This window comes from Alexandromys fortis, unplaced genomic scaffold, assembly GCF_014885135.2.
Source record: "Alexandromys fortis isolate MF-2015 unplaced genomic scaffold, M_Fortis_MF-2015_v1.1 scaffold_389, whole genome shotgun sequence".
Lineage (NCBI taxonomy): Eukaryota > Metazoa > Chordata > Mammalia > Rodentia > Cricetidae > Alexandromys > Alexandromys fortis.
Window position 1 is genome coordinate 141,096 of NW_026068269.1, and position 19,266 is coordinate 160,361.

Below are 19,266 nucleotides of genomic sequence, written 5' to 3' on the forward strand. Positions count from 1 at the left end.
TGCTTTTTGAAAAATTTTTCTAGTGTAACTTTTTTTTCTTTTGCTTTTTTTTTTTTTTTTTTTTTTTTGGTTGTTGTTGTTTGTTTTTGTTTTTTGGGGGACAGGGTTTCTCTGTGAAGCCATAATTGTCCTGGAACTCACTCAGTAGACCAGGCTGGCTTTGAACTTACAGAGATGTGCCTACCTCTGCCTCCTGAGTGCTGGAATTAAAGGCATGCTCTACCACCACCTGGCCCTAGTTTAACTTTATTAGCATAGTTTCGTAGAAGTCAGCCTAGTGATGCTATGTACAGTTAATAGAATCAGTGAGTTTATAACAGATCCTTCAGGCTCTTTCCAAGAGTTAGTGATTCTCATGAAATTACATTCTTCTATCCTTTGGGGGTATTTTTTATTTCTAAAAATCACTTAGAAGTAAAGAGTTTTTTTTAAGAGAAGAAATATGATATAAATGATGTGTGTGACTTTAAGCCATTTCTTGCTTGTCATAAGGGAATATTTTTATTTCCTGTGCCTATTCCTAAACAGTTGCTCAGCTTAATAACTTTTAAAGATGGAGCAGAATTTTCCCTGTTGATATATACTTAGTAGATTTGTTGGAAGTATGTGACAGTGAATTTGATCTTGAATTACAAATGACCTACTCTCTATAGGCTGAAGTTACGTACAATCTGGTAAATGAATCAGGCTTTTCTCTCCATCCCTCGGTTCTGTACAGTAGTCTTAGTACCTCCTACAATCACCTGCTAATGTCATATCTTGACTACTGGGTGAGATAAAATTTTGAGTGGATATGGATTTGGTAATTTTTTTCCCTAAATTATTGTATTCATGTTAGTCATGCAGAATGTAAGGTTAAAAATGAAAGTGACCTAGCAGAGAATTCTGAGGAAATCACATGTTAAAGACCTAACTGGCAAAGAGAATCCTAAGGATTCTAGAAGAACTGGTGAAGCAATTATATTTTAGATGCTGAATTCTGGGCAAATTAGTGATGATAGGTACTATAGTGGAAGTCTTAGGTGCCAGAGCCAAATTATAATAACAGAGAGGCATATTGAAAATTGACTTTTTAGCATTTTGTCTAAGAAAGATAATTGACAGCAAGAATTGCATATATTGAAAGAGGACTACTATTTTTCATGGGAAAAAAAACAACTACCTTGTTAACCTTAATAAATAAATATAAAGCTGATTCTAGGAAATTCTACTAGGAACCTTTGTGGTTTTTCCAATTCCTCTTTTAGGGGCATAACCCAGTGACCAGGGTGTTTCAAAGGCAAGAGTCAAAACGCCTTTTTAACCACTCCATTGCTTCTTAAAGTCCTTTTTGTTCTGCCTGTTGGCTGACCCAGTACCTCTTCAAAGTGTTTCTGATAAGTAAAGAAGCTTATTGCATTTAATGTGAAGAATCTGTTCCTTCAAACAGATGTATTCAGTCATATTAAATACTGTATATTTCAGGCTTAAACCATTGGATATTGAATTTATGAAACGTTTGCATGAAAAAGTGAATATCATCCCACTAATTGCCAAAGCAGACACACTCACACCAGAGGAATGCCAACAGTTTAAAAAGCAGGTAAGGAAGAATGAATTAACTTTTGGATTTTCTAGCCATTTTAATTAATATGTTATTTTGAGTCTATTTATCTTCCATATTTTCTCTTGACTCTTTTGTTTGTATTACTTAATAAAATAAATGTTTAGAAAATAATACACACACACACAAATATGAATGTAAGCTTCCTTCCCCAAACTCACGCCCTGTTATTGCAGTAGCAATCCCCCCATTCTCACCCCCTTTTTTGGTTTTAGTTTTGTTTGTTTGTTTGGTTTTGTTTTTTCTTCTTTTGAGACAGTTTCTCTGTGTAGTTTTGGCTATCTGGAACTCTAAACCAGGCTGACCTCAAACTCACAGAGATCCACCTACCTTTCCTTCCTAACTGCTGAGATTAAAGGAATATGCCACCTCTGCCAGGCTGTAATAATATTCTTAATGATACATTTTTTTCATTTTGTTGTATTCGGTTTTTTATATATGGAATTTATGAAATCTAAGTTAAATTTTTGAAAGTCTGTCTATTCCAATAGTTTTTTTAAATTTTAGATCAGTATTTAAAAAATGATTTTGTATTATATTCAAAATAAGCCTTATATTTTTGTTATCTTATTATCTTTGTAAGCTTCTGTGTAACAACATACCTTTTAAAACCTTTGAAATATGAATTTTAGAATACCTTAGAACTTGTTACAAAATGAAAAATGTTCTTGAAGTGGTGTTAAATTCATACAAATTTTGGCATCTTTAGACAGCTTTTACTACCAATATTTTCATCACAGGTATGTTTTTCCTCTTCCTTTCTTTTTTCTCCATCCTCTTTCTATTCATTCTCTTCCTTTTCATCTTTCCTCATTTATTTCTTTGCCCCTTTTCCTCCTCCTCCTTTCTTTTGTCTTATTTCTCCATTGTTGTAATTTGAGATGGGGTCCCTATAACCAGACTGGACTCCACGTTGAGGCAATTCTATCTTTGCCTCTTAAGTTTCTGCCTTGAATAGTCTGTATCTCTATATTGATACTGATTTATTCTGAGAAGTTAGATGTTGAAAGGATACATTAGTATTAGTAATGATTTCTTCTTTAAGATTGGTCATGTGCCTACTGCCCTCCCCCCTGCCCCCCATCCCCCATCCTTTTTTTTTTCATTTCACTCAGCAATGAACTCAAGGCCTTTGGTATATGTACTTTAACTCTGTACTGTGCTTCTAGGCTCAAGTTTCTTTTCTTTATGCTTAGAGCCATATTTCTTACTCAGGAAATGATTTGGAATTTTTTCAAAACAATTGTTAGACATTAGTTATATAGAGGAAGTTGGGGCTTTAGCATTTATTTTGAAAATGCTCATTTACATAATTTTAGTGTATAACTTTTGACCAAGGATCACTGCTGTTTAAGCTAGCAATTTTTCATAGTTGGACTTTCCTTGTCCACTTTCTCCCAAATAATGAAATGGACACCTATTATTAAGTATGAAAGCTTGGCCTTAGCTTAGGCTTGTTCCCAACTATCTCTTAACTTAAATTAACTCGTTGATATTAATCTATGTTCTGCCACATGGCTTGTTACCTCTCCTCAGTGGAATCCGTCCTACTTCTTTGTTGTCTGTGGCAAAAGGTATTTTCATTTTTATTCTTCAAGACAGGGGTCTCACTGTGTAGCTCTTATCATGGAACTCACTATTTAGACCAAGATGACCTTATGAACTCACAGAGATCAACCTGCCTTTGAGTGCTGAGATTAATGGTTTGTGCCAACTTGCCCAGCCATTGATTTGTTTTTAGGGTAGATAGATGCCCATTGTTAAAGGCATGGTCCTATTGATGGCCATTGATAACTTGTTCTTTTTTGAGCTAGGTCTTCACTCTTCAGCCTAGGCTAGCAAAGAACTCTCAGTCCTCTGGCCTCAGCTTTCCAAGTGTTCGGATTACAGGTGTGTACTACACTATGCAGGGATTACTCCTGTTTATTTCTGTTTAGCATAGTAATCATATAATTCATTTTGTTTACAGCCTCTATATGGCTGTTGGAGACTTTTGTTGTGAGCACTGTAGTAAAAGTTACAAGGGGAGGGTTGTTTGGGGAGTTTGAATTGTATAGGTAGGTGACTGTTAGTTGGACTCTGTATTTTCCTTTGTGAATTTGAAATCCTCTTAGACAAGGTAATTTAATTTGAAATAGATAATTTCTGTTATTATTAAGTCTTGAGGTTCTTTACTTCTAGTGTGTATTTTCTCCTAACTTGCATGTCTAGCCTTTGATTTATGTGTGTATGCTTGTTCATGTAATAACTTTTTCTGTTAGAGTGTATACCTTTCTCCTAGGAGTAATGTTGTAATTTTTTTACTTACCCTTTTCTGTTATTTTTAGGTGACTTTAAGCTATGTTGCTTAGGTTTTATAATAAGTTATATTAAGAGAAAGAATCACATTCATTTTAAACGAATGATCAAAAACCATTATAGTAGATAGAGACCACCTGGATAAATGCCATTCTAGAATAAATACTCTTTCATTTGTAGAATTATTTTTGGATGATAACCGTAAGATTGACACTTCTGAAGTAATTGAATTTAAACATATTTTAAATTTTATTTTGCTGTGTGAGTGTGTGCACAAGAGTGAAAGGAAGATGGTGTACATGACACGTCATACTTGTAGATGTTGGAGGATAATTTTGTGGAGTTGGTATTTTTTTTTCTTTCCCCTTCTACGTTTATAAATCTCCCAGACTTTCATGGCAAGCATTTTTACCTTCTCTCCCTGTTCTCCAGTAATAGGTTTTGGTATTTAAATATGAACAACAAATGACCAGAAACTGAGGTGTCTCATGAAAATCCAAGAAAAAGGAAAAATAACTGCTTATGTCATTATATGTGGTGTCCTTTTCCTGCTTCTGTTGTAGATAATGAAAGAAATCCAAGAACATAAAATTAAAATATATGAATTTCCAGAAACAGATGATGAAGAAGAGAATAAGCTGGTTAAGAAGATAAAGGTAGGTTTGTTTTTATGCACAGTGAAGTATTTGGGCCTTCTAATTATACTCTAATATGAAAGAACAGAAGTTTCACTTTTAAACTAGTTGGCTTACAAAAACAAATATGGATATTTCTTAATGTTTATCAACTTTACAGTTACCTTTGAATAGCAACACATAGCATAGGGCATTGCATGGAGCAGGTGGGAGACTACCATCACATTCAGTTAACTGGTTTCAAGTTTATGTTTTTTTTTTTTCTCCTTAAGAAACAAATATGAAGCTGGGCGGTGGTGGCGCATACCTTTAATCCCAGCACTCGGGAGGCAGAGGCAGGCCTCATCTACAAGAGCTAGTTTCCAGTACAGCCTCCAAAGCTACAGAGAAACCTTGTCTTGAAAAAACAACAACAAAACAAAACAAAGGCACAAATATGAGCAGGAAAGAGATTTTTGTGTGTTTTGATCTTTCAGGAGCCTGATAAAACTGTTGTTTCATTTGTCTTTTTATAAAAGTCAACAAAAACTCATTTTAATTTTTTTTGTTGTTGTTGTGCGTTTTCCTGTGTGTGTGCCCCTGCAAGGTTTCTCTGTGTAGCCCTGGCTGTCCTGGAATTTGCTTTGTAGACGAAGGTGGCCTCAACCCACCTGCCTCTTGTCTCCCAGGTGCTGAGATTAAAGGTGTGCACCACCATCATGCATGGCATTAAAGTTTGTGTGCTTTAATTTAATTTAAAATAGTTTTGAGTACCTGAAGCTAAAGTGGTTTAGCGAATGCTGGTCTAATTACTGTATAATTGATAAAATATTCATATCTGATATATTTTAGAGGTTTTGCAAAATAGCTTCTATAATTCTGGTAGCTATGAAAATATTGAAAAGTTAAACTCTGTATTAAAAATAAGTGAATACAGATTCAAAAGTGGGTTTGGGGTTCTGAAGTTATAGTTTAGAATACAGAATGTTTCCTGCACTTCATAGTGTTAAGGTTAATGATCAGATAAATTCATGGCCTTAATTTTTTTTTTTTTTGGTCTTCTAAATATTAGTGTATCTTATAGTCTATGTCTCCCCTTATAGGAAAGATTTTAGAGTAATTTTTAACAACTAATTTGACCAGTGCATATGATATTATTCTTAAAATTTTAACAAAAATGAAATTTTATTCATTGTTTACCTTGGTAGTATACCGTTTGAATAACAATTTCTAGGCCGGATATGGTAGTACACACCTTTAATCCCAGCACTGAGGCAGAGACTATGTGAGTTCAACACAAGCCTAGTCTACAGCCAGTGCTACACAGAAAAACTCTGTCTTGCAAAACCCAAAAGCAAAAAATAAAATTTCCTGAATATTTATTGCTTGACTGATAATATAGGTACTATCCAAGCAAATTTTTGGTAATATGTTGACTCTTGTAAATTATTTATAATTGAGTCATGAGTACTGTAGAGATCTGTTTACAATAACACTTTATTTTATAGGATCGTTTACCTCTTGCTGTGGTAGGTAGTAATACTATCATCGAAGTTAATGGCAAAAGAGTCAGAGGAAGACAGTATCCTTGGGGTGTGGCTGAAGGTAAGGTTCTTTTCAGTGGATAACTTAATGTAAGGTCTCAAAGGCGCTAAAATGTGTATTATAAGTAGTATAAAATACGCGGTGTATGGTACAATCTGGGTTTTCAAGAATAGCTTTTATTTCATTTCCCTAGTCTTTGTTTTTTTCTTCTTGAAGATAAAGATATTTCTGTTTTTCAGATATGTTGCCTAAATCAGATCAAATCCTCAAGTTGTAATACTTCACAATCAGTTGCCATTGACCACTTGCCTGTGCCTGCACCACTGTCAAGCCAGTATCTGTCTCTTTTTGAAAACGAGCTTTGTAGTTCAGGGGTTTTCCCCTGGCTTGAGGTTATTTCCTAGGATCTTACAAATTTTTGGAAACTGAGCAGTTTGGAGAGAGCCAGCCACAATCACATAACCAGTGCCTCTTCTTTCCTCAAGGAGGAGGTCACCTTTTTAGTTAATTTACTAGTTTGTTGGTTTTCAATGCCAATAACCTCTTAGTGATGACACCAAACCCCAGATACCATATTAGCAAGAGAAATATTTCTGAGTTTGTATTCATTATATTAGTTTACTCTAATATTTAATCTATATTGTACTAAGTTGGAGTTGCTATTTGTTATGTGAGTTGATGTAATTGCACAATTTTTATAAAATCATGCCAAGTTACTGTCTTTATCTATGGTTTTTGCCCAAGGACCATCAACTTTGTTCCCAGGAAACCTGCAATTACCAATTTAGGGCTTTAGAACTTTATATCCTTTAGAAATATGCTCTGAAGCAATTACTTTATTTATATATTATTATTAGTCCCACTTCCTTGCTATCCCCATTTAGTGGTTTTGTTTTTGTTTTTTTTTTAATAATGAATCTTAGAGCTCTTGATTAGCCTTTCATTTTGATTGTCCTAAGGAGGTTTTTAATATTTTCAACAACAACATGAAGGTTTTTTGATTTTGCTTTATTATTTTGGTGCTTTTGTTTTTGAGGCAGGTGTCTGTGTATGTCCCTTGCTGTCCTGGAACTCGCTTTGTAGACCAATCTGGCCTTCAACTCATGCCTTGCCTCTGCCTTCTGAGTGCTGGGGTTAAAGGCATGTGCCACTGCCACTTCCCAGCTAAGGTTTTTTGTTTGTTTGTTTGTTTGTTTTTAATATATCATCTGATGAATGTGTTCTGTACTAATAAGTAGAAAGTGCCTCTTCTTTCAAATTACCAGTGTTTATTTTCAGAGAGTTCATTCATTATATGGCTGTCATCTAGAATTAAACTACATGAAGAAGGGCTGAGGGAGGTGGCTTAGTGGATAAAATGTTCAGTGGGATCCTGCCTCTGTAAATAAATTGAGAGTGGAGGAAACAGCTGTCGTCAACCTTTTCTTCACAGATACGTGCACATGCACCCACATATATATGACACACACATACAAAGAAAAGTAGTGTGTTTAAAATGCCATAGTATTAGTATTAGGGTACATTTGCCTATTGTTCCTTGGGGTCTGTGTTAGTATTAAACCTTAATAAAATTCTCATGTAGACACTTTAAATATTTTCTCCTTGGTATTATTTTTTATTTCTATGAAAAGATAAAATTTATTAAAGTTAATATGTATGCTCTATCTTCCTTTTCTATAGTTGAAAATGGTGAACATTGTGATTTTACAATTCTAAGAAATATGTTGATAAGGTAAGTGTGAGCAACAATGAAAATAGCAAAGTTTTTTTTTTTAATCACCTAAAGAAAGTTACTTTGGAAGACTTACTTTGTGCCTCTGTAAGTGGAACTACTATATATTGGCATCTTCAGTCTCCTGTTGAAGTAAAATAATGCATGACAATGATTTATATTGTTTATCTAAGGTTTTGAAGTCATTAGCAAAAATACTAAGTGAGGAATACAAAGAAATACTAGTCTTATACTTTTTTTTGTCAACAGTCCTTTTTGAAAAACTTTTGTTTATTCTTCTCTTGTACAATACATTCCTACTGCAGCTTCCTCTCCCTCCACCCCTCCCCATTCCCTTCCAAGCCCACTTTCCCCCATTTATCCCCATCGCTCCACTCTTCCCTTAGACAAGAGCAGACTTCCCAGAGACATAAACTGAACATGGCACAAGATATAATAATACTAGTTCCAAAAACTCACATTAAGGCAAGGCCAAAGGCCTCCAGTAGGAGGAAACGGGTCCCCAAAGCAAGTAAACAGTCAGAGATACTCCCACTGTCAGAGCCCCCCCCCCCCCCCCCCAAAAAAAAAACCACCAAGCCAACAACTATAACATATATACAGGAGACCTAGCTCAGATCCATGGAGGCTCTGTGATTGCCACTTTAGTCTCTGTGATCTCTCATGAGACCTGCTTATTTGCTTTCATGGGCTGTGCTCTCTTGGGGTTCTCTTCCTTTGGGGTTGTCTACCTTCTGGTTCCCACAATTCCTCATCACCCTTTCTGTGGTGTTCTCCCTGAGCCTCAAGGGGAGGGTCCCAGTGTAGACCCCCAACCTGGGATCTCTCTCCACCTAGTGTTTGACTGTGGGTATCTGCATCCGTTCCCATCAGCTACTGGAGGCAACCTCTCTGATTGCGATTGTAGTTTCATATTTTCAATATTATACTTCTTGTTGGATTTAATTCAGTAATAGATTTGGAAACTAGGTTAGAAAAGGCACTAGTCAAAAGAAATACTTTTGAGTGTTTAAGGTACACAGGTTAGTAGCTGGTAAATGGAGCAGTTTAACATACTGGAACTGCATAAGCAAAACCAATCTTCCTGCTAGTTCTTTAAACTACCTTTCCTGGTACTGAAAGAGAAGGGAAGTTAAGAGAGTAGGATTGAGAATATTTTGATTAGATTACCCAAGGACTTGAATTAGAATAGTAGCCACAGAGAGGAAATTGTGAAAAATTATAGTGGAACTAGAGAAAATAGGAACAGAGAGGTGGTCAAAATGAGCTGGAGTGTTTTCATGTTAATCTGTATTACATCTCTTTGTTTTCCTTCTGTTTCTACTTTTCTTCTTTTATGTTTTCCCCAAGCCCCTGCCATGTGCTGTCTTCAAGCCTTGGTTTGGGATGTAACCTGAAGTTGATATATTTATATTCACAGTACTGTCCATTTTCTCAGTACACAGGAATCTCTTTTGCACTATAGAAATTGTAACACATGGGCTGGAGAGATGGCCCAGTGGTTAAGAGCAATGCCTGCTCTTCCAAAGGTCCTGAGTCAATTCCCGGCAACCACATGGTGGCTCACAAACATCTGTAATGAGGTCTGGTGCCCTCTTCTGGCCTGCAGACATACACACAGACAGAATATTGTATACATAATAAATAAATAAAATATTAAAAAAAAGAAATTGTAACACATTTATGAATGCTAATTGGAAATCATGGACTAGCAAGGTAATTACCATAATGAAGGGGGGCATGATTCACAAAACTCTGAGTGCTCCCTCAGAAGCTATATAATCAATGAGAGAAAGTTTGACATCAAAGACTTTAGCATCTTTTCCAAGAGAACACATGTCCAGGGTTCTCTGGCAGGAAGTAGATGATAAAGTGAAGATAATAAATGGGTTTACTTCACATTGTAAGAGCATATCAAGTGTATAAGAATGGAAAGCCTTCACAGCAGTTTCGAGAGTACATGCTTTAGATTCTGTTGCCAATTGTTCTCTTTCATTTTGATCCTTATAGAGAAATTTCAAAAGAATATAGTACCTCAGGAGGGCATGGTGGTACACTACCTTTTATCTCAGTGCTCGGTAGGCAGAGGCAGATGAACATCTGTGAGTTGGAGGACAACCTACTTACATGATACGTTCCAAACCACCCAAGGCTACATCCCATGATCCTGTCTTTAAACAAACACAATGTCTCATGACAGCATATAAGGACTATTTAAATACATCATTGTGCTCCATCTGGGTTTTAAAATCTATGCTTCTCACTGTCATATCACTTTTTCTTATGTATTTAAAATATATATAACTAGTAATTACCTACGTATCTAAAACATTGTAGAAGGGGCTCAAAAGCCACTTTGAATGTTTGTAGCCTCACAACTGGTAAGGAGGACTTCTTAGTATGAGTATTGCAGAGGAAACTGACCAACTTGCAGGAGTATTTAATAAGTGCATCAGCAAGACATCTCATGCTTGTCTGAAAATATAAATTCTAGCATTGGGCTCAAGAGATGGCTCAGTGATCTAGAGCATTGGCTGATCTTCCTAAGGACGTGGGTTCCGTTCTTAGCACCAACATGATGACTCACAACTCTCTAACTCCAGTGCCAGGGAATCCAGTACACTGCTCTGCCTGCCACAGGTAATGGCCACACAAGTGATACATAGTCCCACATGTGGACAACACACTCATATACATAAAATAAAAATAAAATTTCTAGTTTTATTTGCTGTAAGAAGGATAAGTGTTTCATGTAACTTCTAAGATAAAGGCACCTACTGTTTAATAAATATTTGAAGGAAGGAAATGTCAATGTCAGTCTAAATCTCAAGTAATTATCTTACAGGCCAATGTTAAGACTTATACTTGCTTCTAGGAAAGGTAAATTCAAAGAAGTGTCATTTTGCTAAGAACTGGCTGCTGTTGGCAAACCAAGGAAAGCAACTGAAGAAGAAAGATGAAACACTGTTTTGAAGGTGTAGGAGTGAATGGTACAGAAATCACGTAGAAAAAAAAAAAAGGAGAGAAGAGAGCAGTGATCAGCAGCGAAAACCTAGAAACTAGAGAAAATTTCTACTGAGTTTTCAGATGGAGGAGTGGATTACATAAAAAAAACACGGATAGAAGTAAATGCGGCTTTATACTCAGCCTCTAAACTTCAGAATAAGACAGTCACAGAGTAGTAGTTTAGTGAAGTAGGTGATTGCTATGCTAAATGATATTTTAAATACATGGAGTTTAGCAATATCTTATTTCTATTTATAAATTTACTTTGCTATAATGTTTCTTAATGATGTAGTGATTAAATGAGTATTAAATTATATAAAATACTGTTTTTTTTCCCTTTGGTTTTTAATTTTGGTGTAGTTTTAGATAATGTCTTTGAACTCTGGCCTGGCTTTGAACTCTCTGTGTAGCTAAGGCTGGCCTGTTGATCTCATCCTGCTCCTTCTATTTCCTAAGTGTTTGAAGTACAGGTGTGCAACACCACATCCTGCTAACAATACTGTTTCATGTTAGCACTGTACAATTATCTTTATTTTTCACCTGGAGAATTTCACACAGTGATTCGTTCTTAAATACTATTTATCTTATCTTCTGTATGCAATTGTTACATTATTTAAAGTTCCTATTATCTGGTATTTATCTGTATAAAGAATACAATGAAATACATGTTTATGTTAAAGACAAGCTCACAATATAGTTAAAGACATAATTTGTTATCACTTATAACTTAATGCCAGTTCAAAAAGATTTAACAAATTAGTATGAGCTGTTCCATTTCACCTGTGAGGTGTTCTAGGAATTGGGAACTGCCCAGCTTGACTAAAGTAGAGCTGCAGAAACTTAGATATAACTGTTTAGGCTGGAAGAGAAAGTGAGTGTAGTGGTAGACAGGGTTTAAAAGGAGAGGAGACTGGAAAACCCAAACTTAGTACTAAGATAAGTAAACTTTTAGAGAACTGTTAAGAAATGTCAGACAGTAGAAGATAAACCAGGTAATTAAGTTACTTTGTGTTTATGATGTGGGGTGAGGTACTTCATAATGGATGGGATTTGGGTGTAAGGAAGGATAAAACACTATCTTTATTTTTGTCTCCAAAGGAAGTTGCAAAATGGTAAAGATGGTATATACAGGAAGTTCTGAGTGTAATGGGGAACGAGAAAAGGGAGGATATTACTCAGTCTTTATCATCTCTAATCATTAAAGGATTATGTCATCATATCCTTTATCCATATTGTATACTTTATCCTCTGTGTGTTGATGTTAGATAACAGAAAGTTATCTAAATTAAGATACCCTAGTTGGAGCTGGGTGATGGTGGCCTTTAGTTCCAGCACCCAGGAGGCAGAGATAGGTGGATCTCTGTGAGTTTGAGGCCAGTCTGATCTACAAAGTGAGTTCCAAGAAAGCCAGAGCTACATGGAAAAAAACAAGCAAAAGATTTTTTAGTTGGTTCTATAGTTGGTACATAACTTAATCTGTTGTGGTCCTTATATAAATTAACCTGTGAAAACTCAATATTACTTTGTGAATAACTGTACAAGGGAAAACAGTTTCTGCTAGATTATGAGCTTCAATAATAATCCACTTTTCATTCTCAACTAAGTTAAACTAGTGGCAATGACTATTTCTTTGCTAGAAAGTTTATTCTTCAGTAGTTTGAGTGATTCAGGGCTCTTGAATTTGGAACCTAAACCTGTTTGTTTTAATCTGCTTTGTTTGTAAATGAAGACATATAAATGACTAATATTTTGTCTGAAATTTTGTCTTGGTGAAGTTTTTAATTGTGCCATAGCCTTTGACATGAGCAAACTCTTGCTGTTTATGACAGAACACACATGCAGGATTTGAAAGACGTTACTAATAATGTGCACTATGAGAACTACAGAAGCAGAAAGCTAGCTGCAGTGACTTACAATGGCGTGGATAACAACAAGAATAAAGGGCAACTTACTAAGTACGTATACATATATACCTGAGTATGTATATATTTCTTTACAGAAAAAATGTTTACATGATAAATATTCCATTTCCTATCTTGAAATTCTTGTTACGTTAGGAGGTTTGAGTTATATTCTCTGTAGTAGCAGAAAATTTCACTGTTAAGTTTTGTCTTGATAGTTTTATGCCTTACCTGTAATTGTTGGGATGGTTATTTTTCTGTTGTTCTTTTAAATAAAGAACTGTATGCTTCTTGTCTTTTGCCACTCATATTTATAATTCATATAGCACAAAACAAAACAGATAAATATATATTTTGAAGAGAAAGTTACAAGCAATTTCTTGGGCTAACAAGATGGCTCAACTGGTAAGGGCACTTTGGGGTACCTTTTGGTATGTGGTTGATTTATTATGACACAGATTTATTATTAGTTTTGAATGCTCTGCCTCGTTTAGGCACATTTCTGGTTAGCTCTTTTAATTTAATCTGTTTCTCTTTATCTACTTATTGCCTCGGAGCTCTTTACCTTTTCTTATTTTCTTGTTTCTATGTCTGGCTGGCTAATGGCTGCCACAGTGGGTTGGGCTTCCCTTCTCAGTCACTAATTAAGAAAATGACCTACAGACTTGCCCACTGCCCAGTCTTATGCAGACATTTTCTCAACTGAGGCTTCCTCCTCTCAGGTAGCTCTAACTTATATCAAGTCAGATAAAAAACTAGCCAGGGCAATCGTCTTTAGGACTGAGGTACACAAGATTTAGAGAAGCGCCTTCCTAACTCTGCTTCATAACAATCACTTGTAGAGATTGATATTTAGATGAACACCTGTTAACCTCTATGGTTATGAGCACATTTATATATTTTACAGTTTCTAAAGGATTCTTTACCCATCTGTGTTACATAAGATTTGGAATTTATGTCAAAATAATGCAAATATTTTTATGCAGCCTAATGTTAATGGCATCTATAGCATCTCATTTCTTTATCAGCTCATTCATAATGTAGTATTACAATTTTCTTTTTTAGACCTTAATGTTTTTTTCTTAATTGTTGGTAACAGGAGCCCTCTGGCACAGATGGAAGAAGAAAGAAGGGAACATGTAGCCAAGATGAAGAAGATGGAGATGGAAATGGAACAGGTGTTTGAGATGAAGGTCAAAGAAAAAGTTCAAAAACTGAAGGACTCTGAAGCAGAGGTAATCAGTTTTATTAACAGGCTGTCAGTATTTCTTTTAAATAGTATGTTTATTGAAATGTAAATTACATCTATACATTTTCAAAAATAGTTTAATATAGTAAAAGTAGAGGAATAAAAGTACTATTTTTATTATAAAATTACATATTTCAGTATGTAAGGGCTTACATACAGTATACTGAGTAGGAGGACAAAATATAAAATAGTTAAAATACCTACAATAAATTACTAGTTATAACGAACAATAAGAAACACAATTATAAGTCATTTTCTAAACAAACTAGCATTTTTGTCACCTGCCTGTAATTGCCAGTAATTGGTGCCCTTCTTGGGGAGGGACTTGTGAAGAAAGCTGGGCTGAGTTTCCTTTTCCCAAATGCCAGCCTATTGAATGTGTCTATTCCTCTTATTTCATCGAGCCCCACTCCAGTATGCTTACCAACATCCCTAAGATAGTTTGTAAACCCTTTTATTTACATGTATAAACATATTTATTATATACAAATAAATCATAGAAACCTTTTCGGCTTTGCTTAATTTATTCTTGAATCTATTCTGCTGCAATTACTTGACATAACTGCTAATATCTTTAACATCGTCTTACGACATATGCAATACCAAGTTTCTGAGGTATTTTGTCACTTAGACCATGCTGTAGACATATAACATAGATATTACTGCCTATCCTCACTTAATCCACAGGAGAGAAAGGATAAAATATATTAGTCAACGCTACAGCTGCATAAGCCAGCATAAAGACAATATGTGTATGTGTTTTAATTATGGTTGCTGCCCTAGATAACTTCAGAAGGTATATTTTAAGTTACAATTTATATCCTTTAATAAGATTTAGTTATTATTTGTGTGTGGGTAAATGCATATAATGGCACTGGTATGGAGCTTAGAAGACAACATGTGGGAGCCAGTTCTTTCCTCCTGCCACGTGGAGTCTGGGGATTAAACTCAGCCCCCTTTACCACCTAAGGATCTGTCTTTCAGGCCTGTTGCTTCTTTAATATTTGAAAGATTTTCTACTTCTCAATACAGCTAACTAATTGTGACCTATGCTTTTACTTACAAGATATTCATTTGTAAAATAATTGTATTACTTACTTGTAAAGAGTAAACAGCTGTGAGCCTACTTCTCCCAGCTTAAAAAATATAACTCTATGAATTCATTTCAGTTCTGTGTGTCCTTGTCTTTATATGTCTTCTCTCTTTCCCAGAGGAAATTACTATTTTGAATTGTGTGTATATGATTGCTTTGTATTTGTTTATACCAACTCTGGTACAAAATTTACAGTCTCTTTTGTTTCGTTTTTCATAGTAAATTGCTATCATGGAGAAGGTTTCACCTCAGATTTTATACACCTTAGAATAAGTGTGATTTCCTTTTATAGGAATTAGATGAAATCTTTGCAGTAGTATTTTTAAAAAGTTGGTTTTTTTGGGTTCACAAAATAAAACAGATTGTGTGGAAAGTTATATTAAACTTCAAATTCAAGGTATTAATTTACCAATAAATCATTAGTGCATATAATTCTGGGGCAGCTGCATAATCTCAACAGTCATTCAGCATCTGGTGTAGTGTGACTCAATCTGCTCTTTTTTTTCTATTTTTTCTCCCTTTTTTTTTTTCTTTTTAGTAGTTGATTGTTTTCTTCAGGAACAGATTGGCTAGTGCTGCAATGGAGTAATTTTTCTGATTATTCATTAGATGTCAGGTTTTTGTTTCTGTAATTAACACCTATCAGCCAGCAGTTCTTTACAGCATTAGTTTTTAGCCTTGGAAGGATCAAAAGCATAGGATCATTGGGACCTGCCTCTTGAAAGTCATGATCTCTCCATGTAAAATCTGAAGGTTCAAATCCATGGATCTAGATTATGCCTTAGGATTCTGTATTTTTAGCAAGCACCACGAGTAAAATTTGTATGAAGAATAATGTTTGGGAGCCACTCCTTTCCAGGGACTGTGGGGCATTATCCACTACCAGGATCATTAGAACTTACAGGTCCTTCATTAACTACTTCCTCTAGCTGCTGTTTAGACCTCTGAACCTGGAACTAGGAGATTTGGGATTATGTACTCCATATTGTCACCCTCTGGTCTGTAGTCCACAGCTGTTAACTCGTCTGTTCAACCTCCATTACACTTGTGAATTAGGGAAAACGATGAGAAAACAGTCATCTGTTATAAAATATGCACAAATAGAAGTTTGTTACATTCATTTTAAAAAGTGGTTATTTTCTGTTTTCCTTTCTGGAGACGCTTGTGTGGCAGATTCTGCAATGGAAGGAATCTCAGCAGTGCTTGTTAGGTGGCACCCTGGCATTGTGATACTAGTGCACACACTTGGCACTAGACTGTCTGTCCTAAATTTATTAAGCAGTTGTTTCATCTATGATTCCGATTTAGCTCCAGCGGCGTCATGAACAAATGAAAAAGAATTTAGAAGCACAACACAAAGAATTAGAGGAAAAACGTCGCCAGTTTGAAGAAGAGAAAGCAAACTGGGAAGCTCAACAACGCATTTTAGAGCAGCAAAACTCTTCAAGGTAACTAATATCAGGATGCCTAAGAAATGGATGTATTGATATTTTAATAAAGAACTTTTTATCTATTTTTGAAATTAAAAGTCCATAGGCTATTATACATCTCTGTCTTAGGCTTCTATTAATGTAGTAAAGTATCATGACCAACTTTGAAGAGAAGGAGTTTATTTTGGGGCTTACAGTTTTAAAGTGTTAGTTAGGGCCCATGACCCTCATGACAAGAACAAGGATAGCAGCAGGCAGGTATGATGTTGGACCAGTAGCTGAGAGCAGAGGCATCATATCTCATAGATGGTTGTGAGCTACCCTGTAGTTGCTGGGAATTTAACTCATGGGCTCTGGAAGAGCAGCCAGTGTTCTTTACCTCTGAGCCATCTTTTCAGCCCAACACACCTCTTTTTAATAAGGCCACATCACCTAATCCTTCTAAGTAGTTCACCAACTGGGTGCCAACTATTCAAATAAAAATGTGAGCCTCTAAGGGCATTCTCATTAAAACCATTACAATCCCCAAGCAGAGTTGTTATCATAAATAAATGTTTTTAAATGAATAGGTTCATTTGGTGTACTGTAATAGTGTTTTCACCTCCTCAGCTCAAGTGTTGGATATGATGTTTTCAGGTGTTGGGATTAAACCTGATGTCTTGCAAATACTAGGCAGAATCTGTGCTTCCTATCCCTTAGGAGATGCTTCAATTTTATCTTTAGAATAAACTCTTTAAGGTAAATATGACACATATAATTTGTAATACTGCTAATTATCTCAATATGTATAAAACTCAATATTGTTTAGACATTACTTTTCTTTTTTTGATTAGTGTTATTTAAAATTGAGAATGTGAAGTCCCTTTGAGGAGTCTCTGATTCACTTTCCTAGTGAGGCCCTTTCATACTTAGCCATTGTTGTAGTACCTTCCTATGAACGTTCTTTCCAAAGAAGAAAACACGTTTGTCAAAGCAGATATAAAGAATGCAGCCGACAGTAAAAAAGGCACCAGAGTTTATCTTTTAAATTTTCTACAATTGAATTTTAGAAAAAAATTTCTTATAAATTAAAATGAGTAAAATGGAGCTTCACTCTGTCTTTTACTACTTGTTTTGGAATTTTGTCAAACATTTGATTGTCTAAGAAAATACTTTCTATGTGATAACAGTGGTTCACTGTTTATTTTTAAATGTTTTAGATTTTTTTTTACAATGAAAATGTATTTTTTGAAATTCCAACATAGTTGTATTTGGATTAGCTGTTTCTGTGTTTTGTTACTTTTGGCTTTTATAATATAGCAACTCATCTTCGTTATTTTCTTTTTTCATTTAGAACCTTGGAAAAGAACAAGAAGAAAGGCAAGATCTTTTAAACTCTATTGACCACCAGTTATGTATTAGTTGCCAATATGCCAGCTTGGACATCAGTGTTTGTTGGATCCGTTTGACCAATTTGCACCAATTTTATCCATAATGATGGATTTAACAGCATGAAAAAAAATATTTTTTTGTTGTTGTTCTCGAAGGAGATTAAGATGCCTTGAATTGTCTAGGATTTTGTGTACTTAGAAATTAACAACTCTGAGTACCTTTCTACATTTTCTTTTTTTCTTTTTTTAAATTAAAAAGATGTCTTCAGTTTAATGCAAGAAAACATTTTACTGTTGTACAATCATGTTCTGGTGGGTTGATTGTTTACAGAATATTCTAAAATACAAGGACTCTGGAAGGTTTTCATTGAGGATAAATTGCCATAATATGATGCAAACTATGCTTCTCTATGATAATTATAATACAGAGGTTCCATTCGATGCAGCCTATACAATAATGTATTTAGTCTAACACAGTGGACCCTATTTTTTGACACTTCCATTGTTTAAAAGTACACATGGAAAAAACCTATATGCTTACAGTGCACCTAGAGCTTTTTATAACAGCCTTTTTTGTTGTTTGTTTGTTTTGGATTCTTTAAATATATATATATATTATTCTCATTTAGTGCCCCTTTAGCCAGAATCTCATTACTGCTTCATTTTTGTAATAACATTTAATTTAGATATTTTCCACATATTGGCCCTGCTAAAATAGAATATAGCATCTTTCATATGGTAGGAACCAACGAGGAAACTTTCCTTTAATTTCCTTTTTACACTTTCTGGTAAGTAGCAGGAGGAAAAATGCATTTGTAGATCATTTCTAGGCAAATTGTGAAGCTAACGACCAACCTGTTTCTACCTATACTCAGTCTTTTGTTTTACTAGAAATGGGAATCATGGCCTCTTGAAGAGAAAAAAAGTCACCATTCTGCATTTAGCTGTATCCATATATTGCATACATGTATTTTTTGTTTGTATTGTAAAAAAATTCACATAATAAACAATGTTGTGATGTAACAAAGTGCGGTGTCTTGCATAATCTGTAGTACGCTGACAGGTTGGGAAGAACCTTGAATTCCCTCCGAGGGTCTGCTGCATAACCATCTTGGTAGGCACGTGTGTGTGCCAGTTTTTGAGTGCCAGCACCCTCTGCTGTTACTGCTGCACATTAGTAAGTTACCTCTGAAAGTGTTTTCCCACTTAGGTTTGGACTGTGTGTAGTCTAGAAACTTCTGGAAACCATTGGATTTTTTTCTCATTTTTTAAAGGAGTATAGGGTAGTTTTTTATTAAAGTCAAAATAGCTTTTTAAATTAATGACCAAAGCCTAAATAAATGATCATTCTAATTAACGTGGTTTTTACTTAATTCAGAGCCTGAAAGACTGGTCAGAATGTTTGAAAAATGCTTACTGCTTTTC

The 19,266-nt window shown here is 35.0% G+C and overlaps 1 protein-coding gene across 1 annotated transcript in view; it reads left to right on the forward strand.

The window, feature by feature from the left end:
* The window catches only part of Septin7 (septin 7), a 48,899-nt gene extending 30,031 nt beyond the window's left edge, over nt 1-18,868 (forward strand). The window contains exons 5-13 of the mRNA XM_050131984.1: nt 719-770; nt 1,430-1,582; nt 4,465-4,557; nt 6,024-6,120; nt 7,741-7,792; nt 12,628-12,753; nt 13,799-13,934; nt 16,350-16,489; nt 17,805-18,868. Of these exons, the coding sequence (XP_049987941.1) occupies nt 719-770; nt 1,430-1,582; nt 4,465-4,557; nt 6,024-6,120; nt 7,741-7,792; nt 12,628-12,753; nt 13,799-13,934; nt 16,350-16,489; nt 17,805-17,844 (889 nt within the window). The 3' untranslated portion in view covers nt 17,845-18,868. The remainder of the gene's footprint in view (nt 1-718; nt 771-1,429; nt 1,583-4,464; nt 4,558-6,023; nt 6,121-7,740; nt 7,793-12,627; nt 12,754-13,798; nt 13,935-16,349; nt 16,490-17,804) is intronic.
* The last annotated feature ends 398 nt before the right edge of the window (nt 18,869-19,266 follow it).